Source organism: Chionomys nivalis, chromosome 11, assembly GCF_950005125.1.
Source record: "Chionomys nivalis chromosome 11, mChiNiv1.1, whole genome shotgun sequence".
NCBI classification, from domain to species: Eukaryota; Metazoa; Chordata; class Mammalia; order Rodentia; family Cricetidae; genus Chionomys; species Chionomys nivalis.
This window is the reverse complement of record NC_080096.1, coordinates 39086421-39099261: the sequence shown is the minus strand read 5'-3', so window position 1 is coordinate 39099261 and position 12841 is coordinate 39086421. Positions and strand designations below refer to the sequence as shown.

General features: G+C 42.7%; 1 protein-coding gene across 4 annotated transcripts in view; it reads right to left on the bottom strand.

Annotated features, from left to right (window-relative positions):
- The window catches only part of Zfyve9 (zinc finger FYVE-type containing 9), a 136440-nt gene that overhangs the window by 17785 nt on the left and 105814 nt on the right, over positions 1 to 12841 (bottom strand). For all 4 annotated transcript variants that reach the window (XM_057784647.1, XM_057784646.1, XM_057784645.1 and 1 more), the window contains one exon: positions 58 to 208. In XM_057784647.1, the coding sequence (XP_057640630.1) occupies positions 58 to 208 (151 nt within the window). The remainder of the gene's footprint in view (positions 1 to 57; positions 209 to 12841) is intronic.

Below are 12841 nucleotides of genomic sequence, written 5' to 3'. Positions count from 1 at the left end.
CATACATACATACATACATACATAAAAGCAAACCCCTCCAGTAGTGCAGCTGCTTACCTTTCCGGGGCTGATTGTGAATACTGATGGCCTGGGTCTGATAGTTTCCATCGTCATTCTGTACACACACGAGATGAGAATCTGCCTTTTCATTGAAGCAGGCCCCTCCTGCCAGGACATGCTCATTCGACTTGTTTATGGCTTTCATCATCTATAATCAAAGAACAGGGTTAACCTTATCCTGTAAGAATGAGCAGTTTTTCTTTCTAACATGGTAGGACACCACCTTCTCAAAGACAAAAGGTCAAAGTTCCTGTGTGACTCTGCTATATACCCTGTGCACATTTTGTACTCAGAGCTTTGTCTTCCCCTTTTCTGTTGTTCTTTGAGACAGGGTCACACTACATAGGCGGCCTGAACTCCTATATAAACTAGGCTGACCTTGAACTCACAGAATCCTTTGCCTCCAGACTGCTGGGATTAAAGGTGTGCTCCACCATGCCCAACTTTTTGGTCTTTTCCTAGTTGCACTGAATTCAATTAACGCAAACTAGTTCAGTTAGATGTAGTAGCCTCTGCTCCTCCCTGCATTCTGAGGACTTACTCTGAGAGTCCAACTCTAAAAAATGCCTGGTCAGCATGGCAGTGTGGCGTTCACCCTTAAACCCCAGCACTTGGGAGGCACAGGCATGCCACACAAGTCTCTACCACTGAGCTTCACCTCCTAGCCCTTTGTTTAAAAAAAATCCAGGGGTGGGGAGGGGGAATATTTATTTGGGAGTAGAACTCAAAGTTATACGGTAATTCTGTTTAATGTTTTAGAAACACACTCTACTGGAGCTTGTTTTCTTCTTGGCAAAACTGGCCTTTGGGCAAAGAACCGCCCATGCCTCGACCACTGACAAAATGCACGGTGTCTGGACTGGACAAGCAGGACACAAGGAATAAAAAAAAAAAAAAAAAAAACTGTCAAACCTTGCCAAGACAGGATAAGATGGTTTTGAAAATTTTTCTGCCTCTGAAAATGGTTCGTCAGTTACTCTAGGCCTTAGCCAAAGTTAATTGCTCCAACATTGCAAATGAGACTTTGGGGGACTGCCCAGGTAGCCAGTTGTCTCTGTCATCTATTGAACATTTTGGAAGCTGCTTGATTGCACTTCCTGCCTACTCAAGTAATATTATGTCCCTTCTCAGGTTTTCGACAGGGTTACTTTCCTCTTTGAACTTAGCCAAGCCATTTCTAATACAAGACTTAGACTCTTTAGGATAGAATAATTATTGAAACATTTAGCATATGTTTCTTGCTTAATATTGTTTATGCTGGTTGTAATTCTAATTTTATACTTGATATCTGTTCCTAGTGTATATAGTTTTGTATCGGGTTTGGAACTCTCTTATTTAGACAAAAGGGGGAGGTGATGGGGAACCTCCTTCAGCCAATGGCCTTTGAGAGGCTGGATCAGGTTGGGCTTGGCCTAGGGTACCAAAAAGTTGTGCGCTCATGTGCCCAAGTTCTCTCTCTCCTCTCTCGCCTGGATGCTGAATTCGGTTCCTATTTCCCATTTGTGCAAAGGACTATGATCTGTGAGTCCCCCTTAAATAAAGAACCCCTTATTATACTTAATTCTGAGTTAGTGTGGGATTAATTTATTCGTGTTCTCCTACATCTGCCAAATTTTTTCATGGTGGATGAACTATTCTACTTCTGTGTACATGTGTAAATGTGAGTATATGTCTGTGTATGTGTCTGTGTGTATGTATGTGTTTTTCCTTCCCTATCATTAGATAGTACCTGTAGGCAGAGACTGTTTGTTCATTTCCTGGCTGCACAGACCAGAAACAATTACACAGAAACTGTATTAATTAAGACACTGCTTGGGCCGGACGATGGTGGCGCACGCCTTTAATCCCAGCACTTGGGAGGCAGAGGCAGGCGGATCTCTGTGAGTTCGAGACCAGCCTGGTCTACAGAGCTAGTTCCAGGACAGGCTCCAAAGCCACAGAGAAACCCTGTCTCGAAAAAACAAAAAACAAAAAACAAAAAAAAAGACACTGCTTGGCCTATTAGCTCATGCGTATTTCTAGCTAGCTCTTATATCTTAAATTAACCCATCTCTATTAATCTGTGTATCACCATGAGAATGTGGCCCACTGGCAAGATTCCAGTAAGCTCTGGCAGGCATGGGCTTCAGTGGACATCTTTCTCCTTTGACAGCTACATGGCTTCTCCCTGATTCTGCCACCCCTCTTGCTATATCTCTTCCAGCCTGACTATATTCTGCCCTTCTATAGGCTGAAGCAGATTCTTTTATTAACCAATGGTTGCAAAACATTCACAGCATACAGAGGGGAATCCCACATCAATTACTTATACAGTCTGTGGTGTTTGAATAAGAATGGTCCCTATAGGCTCATATACTTAAATGCTTAGTCACCAGGGAGTGGAACTATTTGAAAGGATTAGGAATTTTAGAAGGTGTGGCTTTTTTGGAGGAATTATGTTCTGGGGCTTTAAGATTTCAAAAGCCCATCCCAAGCCCCCCCCCCCCAGCCAGCAGATAAAGATGAAGCTCTCAGTTCCAATGTCTGCCTGCATGCCATCAAACTCCCCACCATGATGATAATGAACCAAACCTCGGAAACTCTAAGCAAGCCAACAATTAAATGCTTTCTTTTATAAGAGTTGCCTTGGTCATGGTGTCTCCTCACAGCAACAGAACAGTGACCAGAACAAAATCTTTTGCTTGTTTTATAATTGTATTGTTTATCTTTTGTTGTTGTTATAAGCCTACTTTCTTTCTTTTATTTTTGGTAGGGGCAGGGGTTATAAGATATGGTCTCATGTAGTTCAGGCTGGCTTCCACCTCGCTACATAACCATGCAGTGGAGCACAGTGTGCTCTTCTAGCCCTCTTGTCTCTGTCCCTCGGTGCTGGGATTACAGTGGGTAACCTTATGGTTTTCTTGTTTTGGCTCCAAGTAAGCAAAATTCCCTTGTTTTTAACATCCTTGTTTAAGACATCCTTAGCAACACACACATTGGCTTTATTAGTTGTACTGAAGTTCCTTCTCTCCCAGTCACTGGGCTTCAGTGACTAAATCTCAGAGGTGCTTCCTCCATTCCCACATTCTTTCTGTCCTGTCAGCAGAGAGGTCTAAGATATGCGAGATGTGTAAGTGAGTGAGTCCGTGGGTCACACAACAGACAAAAGAGAATGAAGGAAACGTAAGGGCTTACTGGTGTGGACTGCACGGCGACCACTGCTGCTTGACAAAGTTCCAGCATCCGACATTATGAATCACAACCCCTCACCACCTTTTTACCTTTGTTCTGAATGATTCTCACGTGTGCTGTGGGGTTTCTTTATCCCTCTTCCTTTGGGTATTTTATGTGGGCATTTGTGAAGGATGAAAATGTATACAATGGCAGTCTCTTTAAACAATGTAATTCTTTGGAAAGGATCCATACCACTGTGAAACTATATAGCATAATAACTCTGCCTACTCCCCACACAGGACTCCCCACTGGGCCCCCCTTCTCATTACACCAAAAATGGAGAAGTTAAAGATTTACTAACTGGGCATCCTGGTACCAGGCATGAAAAACACACAATTGAGAGAAATAATGGGGCCAGAGCCTGAGGACATCTAGGGCAAGAGTTCAGTTAATAAGAACAGAATAGGGCCCAGGATTAGTGGCTTACTGGATGAATGGCGAGATCCGGTCCACCCCCAGGGAGCAGATTCTTTAAGAAGTTAGACTGCTTTGATCCCCCTCTGCGGTATACAGGAGCATACACAGAAGAAAGCAGGATGGTACAGTATAATGAAAGGAGTAAGGTGAGAGCATCTTCCCTTTGGAGAGCGTATCATGGCGAACAAGTCCATATTATAAGACTAAGGGACATAGGAATGCAATTAGGAAACAGTTCAATGGCTGTTGTGCTACACGGCAAACACTCCTCCATGCCCCCTGGAGAATGAAAACTGCTCTTAGGGGTTTGCTTCTCAGGACTCACATCTGACACCTCCTGACCACAAAGGCTGCAACCGTGCAGAGTGTAGGAGGTTTACCTGATGGGGCTACTGAACCTTAGAGGACAATAGGCATTTACATTCTTGCTAAACTTGCTGGGTTTTGCTTCAAGAAAAATGCTGTGCTGTAACAAATCGCTTTCACCCCAGGATTATTAAGACTGCTTTCAACACTGCTTGCAGTTAAACTATAAGGCAATTACAGAGTATATAAGGTGCATTCAACACATGATTAACCACCCTGACTCTCCCTCAGATCCTGTCAGCCTCCTTCCCTTGCTGACTCCACACCTCCTCTTTGGGACCTGCACCCCGCTGGAGCTGAACTCCCGCTGCTTATACAAATGTTGCGACTATTTTGCAAAGCCAAAAGAGCATTTATTCTTGAGGTGTTCAAAGCTTTCACGTTTCATCAATAATCCAACAAATGGAGGAATTAGAAACACATTTTTTTTTCTTTTTCGAGACAGGGTTTCTCTGTGGTTTTGGAGCCTGTCCTGGAACTAGCTCTTGTAGATCAGGCTGGTTTCAAACTCACAGAGATCCGCCTGCCTCTGCCTCCCAAGTGCTGGGATTAAAGGCGTGTGCCACCACCGCCCGGCGTAGAAACACATTTTCATGGTGCTCTTAGCTTCTTAAGGTGAAATGAGGCTTATATAGTAACTATTATCTATACCATGGAGGGTAGCTTCAAACCAATGCATGCTGATTCATTTTGAGTTGGTTTTTAGATATTTTGAGAAAGGCTGGGATACAATCGCATTTTCTTTCTTTCTTTCTTTCTTTCTTTCTTTCTTTCTTTCTTTCTTTCTTTCTTTCTTTCTTTCGTTTTTTGAGACAGGGTTTCTATATGTAACAGCCCTGATTGTCCTGGAACTTACTCTGTAGACCATGCTACCCTTAAACTGCCTGCCTCTGCCTCCCAAGTGCAGGGATTAAAGGCGTGTGCCACCATGGCCTGGCTACAATCTTATTCTTTTATGTGTGGAAATTCAGCTCTTCTAGTGCCATTTGTTGAAATTCTTCTCTTGCCATTTAGTGTTCATAACACCCGTTTAAACCAATCAGTGAAAAATGTAAGAATTTGTCTCTCAATCCTAAACTCTACTCTATGTCAGCACAGCATTATACTGTAGCCTTGTAAGAAGTCTTAAAGCTTTATTCTGACTCTATTCTCCTTTTCTCAAACCATTTCTGAACTGCTACATAAGACCCACTAGCTTTCCCTGAATATCTAGTATTGGCTTTTTCATTTCTCAAAGGCTGTGAAAACTGAGGTTTCTATGGAGTCTGTAGAGAACGCTGAGTGGTGGTGACTTTGTCGGTATTAAGAGTCTGGATCCAGGCACACAAACGTCATGCCACATATGTAGGGAGTCTTCAGTTTCTACAACCGTTTATAGTTTCCACAGTATACATCTTACATCCCCAATTAAGCTTATTGTAGGGATCGATACAACTTTAAGTCATCACTACCCTACAGCTTCGCTTGTAACTTTTGAAAAGTGGGTATTTGCTGATCTCAAAACTGGTACGCAGTCAGTTGATATCCAACTTCTAAACTTTCAGGTTCCACCAACTGAGCATGGGGACTACAGAGGTATGCCACCATGCCTGCTTTACGTGCTGCTGAACGCGGACTTTCTCACATGCTAGGCAAACATTTTAGGAAGCCCTCAAAGGTTAACTGGATTTTTTTAATTTACCATTTTAAACTCTGTGTAGGTGTGCGTGTCTGCATGTGTGTGTGTTCATGTTAAAGGATGGTGCCAATTCAGGCTGTGAACTGAACTCAGGGCCTCTGCAAAAGCACCAAGTGTTGTGAACTGCTAAGCCATCTCTCCATCCCTTTCAAAGACTTATTTTTTAGTATTTATTCATTTAATGTGTGTAATCATATTGTCTACACATATGTATGAGCACCTTCTGCATGCCTTGTGTATAAAAAGGTGAGAAGAGGGCATCAGATCATCTGAACTTGAATTACAGATGGTTATGCGCCACCATGTAGGTGCTGGAAACCAAACCCTGGTCCTCTACAAAAGCAGCAAGCGTTCTTAACTGCTAAGTCTGTGGGGAGTAGAAGAAGTCCTGAATATGTAATGTCCTGAGTGAATGCATGCTTTTCAGAAGGCAGAGCCATTATCAAGGATTCCAAAGCCTCAGACTAATGGAAAAATGGTAAAGTCTTCCCCAGGCTAGGCTCAGGGAAATGGCAAACTATCCTTCTGGCCCAAGTGTGGATGCTAACAGTATGTGCAAAAAATGTCCACAAGACTGCTCCTACTGAGATTAGCTAAACTTGATCCAGCACAATACCATAAGCCCTGCATCTTTGTTCTTCTGTATGCGATAACTCCACCTCCCAGTTTAACTGTATACAATAAACAGTCTAGGCTTCCAGGGTGCTGAAGTTTCTCATCCAAGAGCCCAGACGGCTTGAGGTCAGATGTTTTGGGGGGTGTCTGTCTTTTCTTCATTCCCTTGCCACCCCAGGCAGGTCCATTCCTGGGGCTGTGCAGGATGCAGCCCCTAATTATTATTATTACTATTATTATTAATTTTTGGCTTTTCGAGACAGGGTTTCTCTGCAGCTTTGGTGCCTGTCCTGGAACTAGCTCTTGTAGAACAGGCTGGCCTCAAACTCACAGAGATCTGCCTGCCTCTACCTCCCAAGTGCTGGGATTAAAGGCGTGTGCCACCACTGCCCGGCTCGCCCCTAATTATTATTTTTTAAATTTATTTATTTATTTATTATGTATACAATATTCTGTTTGTGTGTATGCCTGCAGGCCAGAAGAGGGCACCAGATTTCATTACAGATAGTTGTAAGCCACCATGTGGTTGCTGGGAATTGAACTCAGGACCTTTGGAAGAGCAGGCAATGAATGCTCTTAACCTCTGAGTCATCTCTCCAGCTCCCCCCCAATTATTTTTTTAAAAAATTTTAATTACATTTATTTAGTGTGTGTGTGTGTGTGTCTGTGTGTGTGTGTGTGTTAGAGGACAACTTTAAATGCAGTTGCTAGCTCAGTCTTGGCAGCAAAGGACTTTGCTTGTCCAGAGGTTCTACTTTTTAAATGCAAACAATCTGAATCAGTAGGCTCACGCTTAGCCTGAAGGACTAATCTGTCATCTGCAATTTACATGTGAATCACGTGAAAGGGAGATGGTTGCACATAGCAATTTAAAGACCGTCACATCCGTTGCTTTCCCCAAACCATTAGGCTAAAGTAGTTTCTAATTGTGTCTATACTAAGCAGACTAAGAAACATGTCCAATTCAAACATTCTGAATAAAATACCTGGCATTGAAGGAAATCATTTTCTTGATTTACCTGGTGCTAGCTTCAATTCCAACATGGTAAACTTAAATTCCTTTAGAGCTGAATTAGCATATTTGATTTCCCTTTAAAATTATGTTCATTTGCAAAAGGAGATGTTCCCAGATTTTTACCAACCATGAAATGCACTATGCTTACCACCTGTAAAACATGACTCAGTTGTGATATTTCTATTTATTTTCTATCTCTTCATAATAATGAATGTACTTTTCCATAGTAATCTCCCAATTATATTTTTTCTAGACATGTGATTTCACATAACCTTAATCAATTTGATTAGCTCCATATAATATTTCAAGCCCAACTCTGACGTCATACTTTATCTTGCCTTCCACTCAGAATCATAGGATTGTAAGTGCTAGCCCCAAACTAACTTTTCTGTCTTGCTTCCCTTCCTAACTGTACCCAAATATGCTTTTTACATGCAAAGACTACCACTCCCTCACACACATTTTTTCTTTCCCTTTTTTTTTTGAGATAAGGACTCACTATGGAGTTCATGTTGACATTGAACTCATCATGATCTTCGTTCCTCATTTTCCCAAGAGCTGGGAGTCCTGTCCAAGTCCTGTGCTTAGGACTACTCCCCAAGCCCCAGTTCATTTAGTGATTTCTCTAGGACTAATGGAGAATTTGTGCTACACTGACCACATTTTCTTACTCAGTGAAAGGGTGACAATACAAACATCTGTGGTAAGCAGAACACCTAACGCAAAGCACTGCATGCAAAGAATGGTCTCTGTGATAATCACAAAGATATGCACTCAATTCTTTTCACGGTTAAAAATAGTTCATGTAGGAAAGGGAGACAAGGCAGTATGAAAGTGGTCAGTGTCTTAGTTACCGTTTTATTGCTGTGAAGAAACACCATGACCAAGGTAACTTATGGGAGAAAGCATTTAATTGGGAACTTGCTTACCATACCGTTTCGGAGGGTTAGTCAATTATCATCATGGCAGGGGCATGGCAGACAGGTGTGCTGGAGTAGCAGCTGAGAGCTCACGTGTATTACAAAAGTTACAGGCAGAGAGAGAGAGAGAGAGAGACAGAGACAGGGACAGAGACAGAGGCAGACACTGGGCCTGGCATGGGCTTTTAAAACCTCAAACCTATCCCTAGTGACATCTCTTCCAACAAGAACACACCTCTTGCAACAAGGGCACACCTCCTAATCCTTTCCATACAGTTCCTGTAACTGGGAATCATGAATTCAAATACATGAGCCTTGGGGACCACTCTTATTTAAGTCAATACAGTTAGAATCATTTTCAGTGTTGTCACTCAGATCTGCATCATTTTACTTATACAAAATCCCAGAAGTGTTCACTGGTAACTAAGCAGGTGCATATATTTAAAAATCTCAGATGGGGGGGGTGGGCTGGAGAGATGGCCCAGTGGTTAAGAGCACCGCCTGCTCTTCCAAAGGTCCTGAGTTCAATTCCCAGCAACCACATGGTGGCTCACAACCATCTGTAATGAGATCTGGCGCCCTCTTCTGGCCAGCAGGCAGAGTACTGAGAATACTGTATACGTAATAAATAAATCTTAAGCCGGGCGATGGTGGCGCACGCCTTTAATCCCAGCACTCGGGAGGCAGAGGCAGGCGGATCTCTGAGTTCGAGACCAGCCTGGTCTACAGAGCTAGTTCCAGGACAGGCTCCAAAGCCACAGAGAAACCCTGTCTCAAAAAACCAAAAAAAAAAAAAAAAAAAAAAAAATCTTAAAAAAAAAATCTCAGGTAAATAGTGGGAAAAACAGATAAATTATTAGCTACATGGTTAACAGAAATTAATAATATTGGATAAAATGGTCCAATGAGAGATGAGGAGATGACACAGAAGGCAAAGAGTTTCTTGTTGTGTTATATGAGGATCTGAGTTTGGATCCCCAGAACCCATGGAAAGGCTGGGCATGGTGGCACTTCCCTGCAACCCTAGCACTGGGAAGGTATAAACAGGTGGATCTTAGGGGTTTCCTGATCAGCTAGCGTAGCCAAAACAGTGAGCTCCGGGTTTGCTGATTCCCTGCCTCAAAACACAAGATGGAGAGTGGCAAAGGAAGATGTCTCATGTTGACCTCTGCTCTCTAACTGTGAACACACTCCTACATACTTGTGCACATATTAGTATATTCTCTAACACACACACACACAGAGAGAGAGAGACAGAGAGAGAGAGAGAGAGAGAGAGAGATCTATGGAGAAGGGGAAGAGAGCTTAGGCCTTTTAATTTTTTAATGGCTGCACAGTAAGACCATACCTGTCTAGTAAACTTTGCCTTAAGTCTCCTTTAACTCTCCCCTTATAAACTGGATCATCATTCTTTGTAGTGGTAGCTCCTATTCTTGTTTATATATACCTTGCTTGATAAACTGGTATCCAAGCTCCAGGATCTTCAAGTTCTCATCTCTAGCATCTGACAATCTATCAATGAGTAGTCATTCTCAACTACTCCCTTTGATTGTCAGTCTTGTGTGTATGTGTGTGTTTTGTTTTATTTTTTGTTTTATTTTTAGAGGTGGGATTTCTCTGTGTAGTTCTGGCTGTCCTAGAGCTCACTCTGTAGACCAGGCTGGCTTTGAACTCAGAGATCCTCCTGATTCTGTTTCCTGAGTGCTGGGATTAATGGTGTATGCCACCACTACCCAGCTTGATTGTCAATCTTAGTCTCCATCAAGATCTTTCAGGGCTTCTAAGACTAGGATTCCAGTTCTGGTTATGAAATTTGATTCTATGTTTAAGCTTTTCATCGTCTTCTTTACTTTCAGCATATCTGAAAAGCAATGACTGCAAAATCATCACTACAGGAAAAGTCAGGCTGAGCTTTGTGTGACTGTTGGTTGCCAGAGCCTTTGTAAATGTCTTCGGGGTCCTAGTTGGAATGTTCTGGATATCGAGGTTGACGTCTTGCAGACCAGAGCCACTGGCTTTCATTTCCTGCAGACTCCTCTTCCACATCTATGGGGGACAAGAAGTTTCCTCAAACACTGGCTTCGCATTTTCACCTTTGACCACATTCTGCACAGGCCTTCTGCCATCTTTGCTCTTGGCTGTTTACTCATCAATCGCTGATCCTTGAGCAAATTCTGTACTCCAAGGGCAGTTGCAGGATTTCAGAGTTCAGTGTCAGAGGTGATGGTCAAAATTTTTTCTAGATTTTGGACCCAGAATCGCCTTTTCTTCTCCCCCCACCCCTTTTTTTGAGACAGAGTTTCTCTGTTTAGCTCTGGGTATCCTGGAACTCTCTCTCTTTAGACAAGGCTGGCCTTGAACGCAGAGATCCACCTGTCTCCCAAGTGATGGGATTAAAGGCTTGTGCCACCACTGTCAGGTGAACCACTTCTCCTTTTTCATGAGTTTCTATATAGCCTTTTCTTTGAGGCTAAAAATTCTCCCCTTTGTGTTCTTGGTGAAGGGCACAATTTCCTCCAAAGTATTTCTGTTCAAAGATCTCCTTGTCCAAGAACATAAGGAGATTCTCATGGTAAAATGAGTTGGTGGCTGCTTCCTGGTCTGGTCTTTCTATTGGGGTCCAGCTGGTAGTACTGCTCATCTAGAACACTGGCAAATGCCAAGAAGTTCATCTTCATCAATATTCTTTTTTTTTTTTTTTGGTTTTTCGAGACAGGGTTTCTCTGTGGTTGTGGAGCCTGTCCTGGAACTAGCTCTTGTAGACCAGGCTGGTCTCGAACTCACAGAGATCCGCCTGCCTCTGCCTCCCGAGTGCTGGGATTAAAGGCGTGCGCCACCACCGCCCGGCCATCAATATTCTTGTATTTCTCCAGTTTTTATATTTTTAAGATTTACAAGCTTTTGTTGTTGTTTTTTTGTTTTGTTTTCATTTTGTTTTGTTTTGTTTTGTTTTTGTTTTTCGAGACAGGGTTTCTCCGTGGCTTTGGAGCCTATCCTGGAACTAGCTCTGTAGACCAGGCTAGTCTCAAACTCACAGAGATCCACCTGCCTCTGCCTCCCGAGTGCTGGGGTTAAAGGCGTGCGCCACCATCGCCCGGCTGTTGTTGTTGTTTTTAATGTATGAAGAGCTAACATGATCTCTTTCATTGGCTAGATGGGTCTTAAAAAACCCATTCAAGGAAGATTCCCTTAATACAACCTAATGGAGCCTTTGTCCTTCATGATGGAGATCCTGGTGGTACATGTTCAGCCACATTTCCAGGTAGAAGGAGCAAACATGGCAAGAGCAAGAACCCTAGCTGAATTTCCCTGGTGGCTCCAGTAGAGCTACTGCTTGCCTTCACGAGAGCTTTCTCCAGGTCCTTCTGGCAGTGGGACACTAATGCTGTCATGTGTGTGGTGTGTGCATACATGGTTGTGAGTGCGGAGGCCGAGGAAGCACAGTGGGTACTCTGCTCTATCACTCCCATCATCTTATTCCCTAGAGGTAGTTCTCTCATGGAACCTGGAACCAGACTGGTGGTCAGCAAGTCCCGGGGACCCTGCCTCAATCCCCTCACAGCACTGGTGTTGCGGGTGTGTGTATGACCACACCTGTCTTTTTATATGGGCTTGGGGGATTTGAACTCAGATCTCCATTCGTGTGCAGTACATGATCTTACACAATGAGCCACTTCCCAGCCTCCATGGCTTCTTATGCATATCTTTCTCATAGATCATATATCTCAAAGTGGGCCAGTTTCCTGAGACTTCAAGCTACCACTGAGCATTTGCTCATCTTACAACTGGTGGTAAGGGTTAGACAAGCAGGAGCAGCCTCACAACTACCTGATACACTATAATTTCACATTTAATTCTTTACAGATGTTATTATTTTTGCTTCTCTTATTCTGCCAAAATGAAGCACCTTGAAAATCGGACCCCAAATCATGGCTTAGTAAACATTTCAATTCTTGCAAAAAGTCTTTGACTCCCGATTAGAAACTAACATGAGCATCCTCTCCTTTGAAATGACACAGCACACACTTCCTCTTTGTATTTATTTATATATGCCGTCATCCTCATTCAGCCTTGAATAATGATTAACGAAGAAGGATTAAGTCAGACTTACTATATTTGAATCTTGGCTTTTCTGACCTCTATGCCCCATTTCCTTCTCTGTAAAATGAGATTTTAAAAAAAGGTATCTATCTATATAAGCCACCTAGCATAGTCTTCAGCAGAAGCCCAAAGATTTCTTATTCCATATGGTGTTGGCTCAGTCATGCTCACTGCCACTCTGTTCACAGTAGCTACGAAATAGAAACAATCTCAATGTTCCTCAAGTGATGAATGGATGATACAAATGTGGTACACACACCACGCACATGAGAATACTATTCATGGTAAAGAAAAATGAAATTCGCAGGTAAATAAAAACATAAAACATTACACTAAGTGAGGTAACCCAGACCTAGAAAGATAAACACCACATGTTCTCTTTTATTTGTTGAGCTTAGCTCCAGACCTTTAGATGTTAAGCACATAACCTGGAATATCAGATACCAGGGGCAGGGT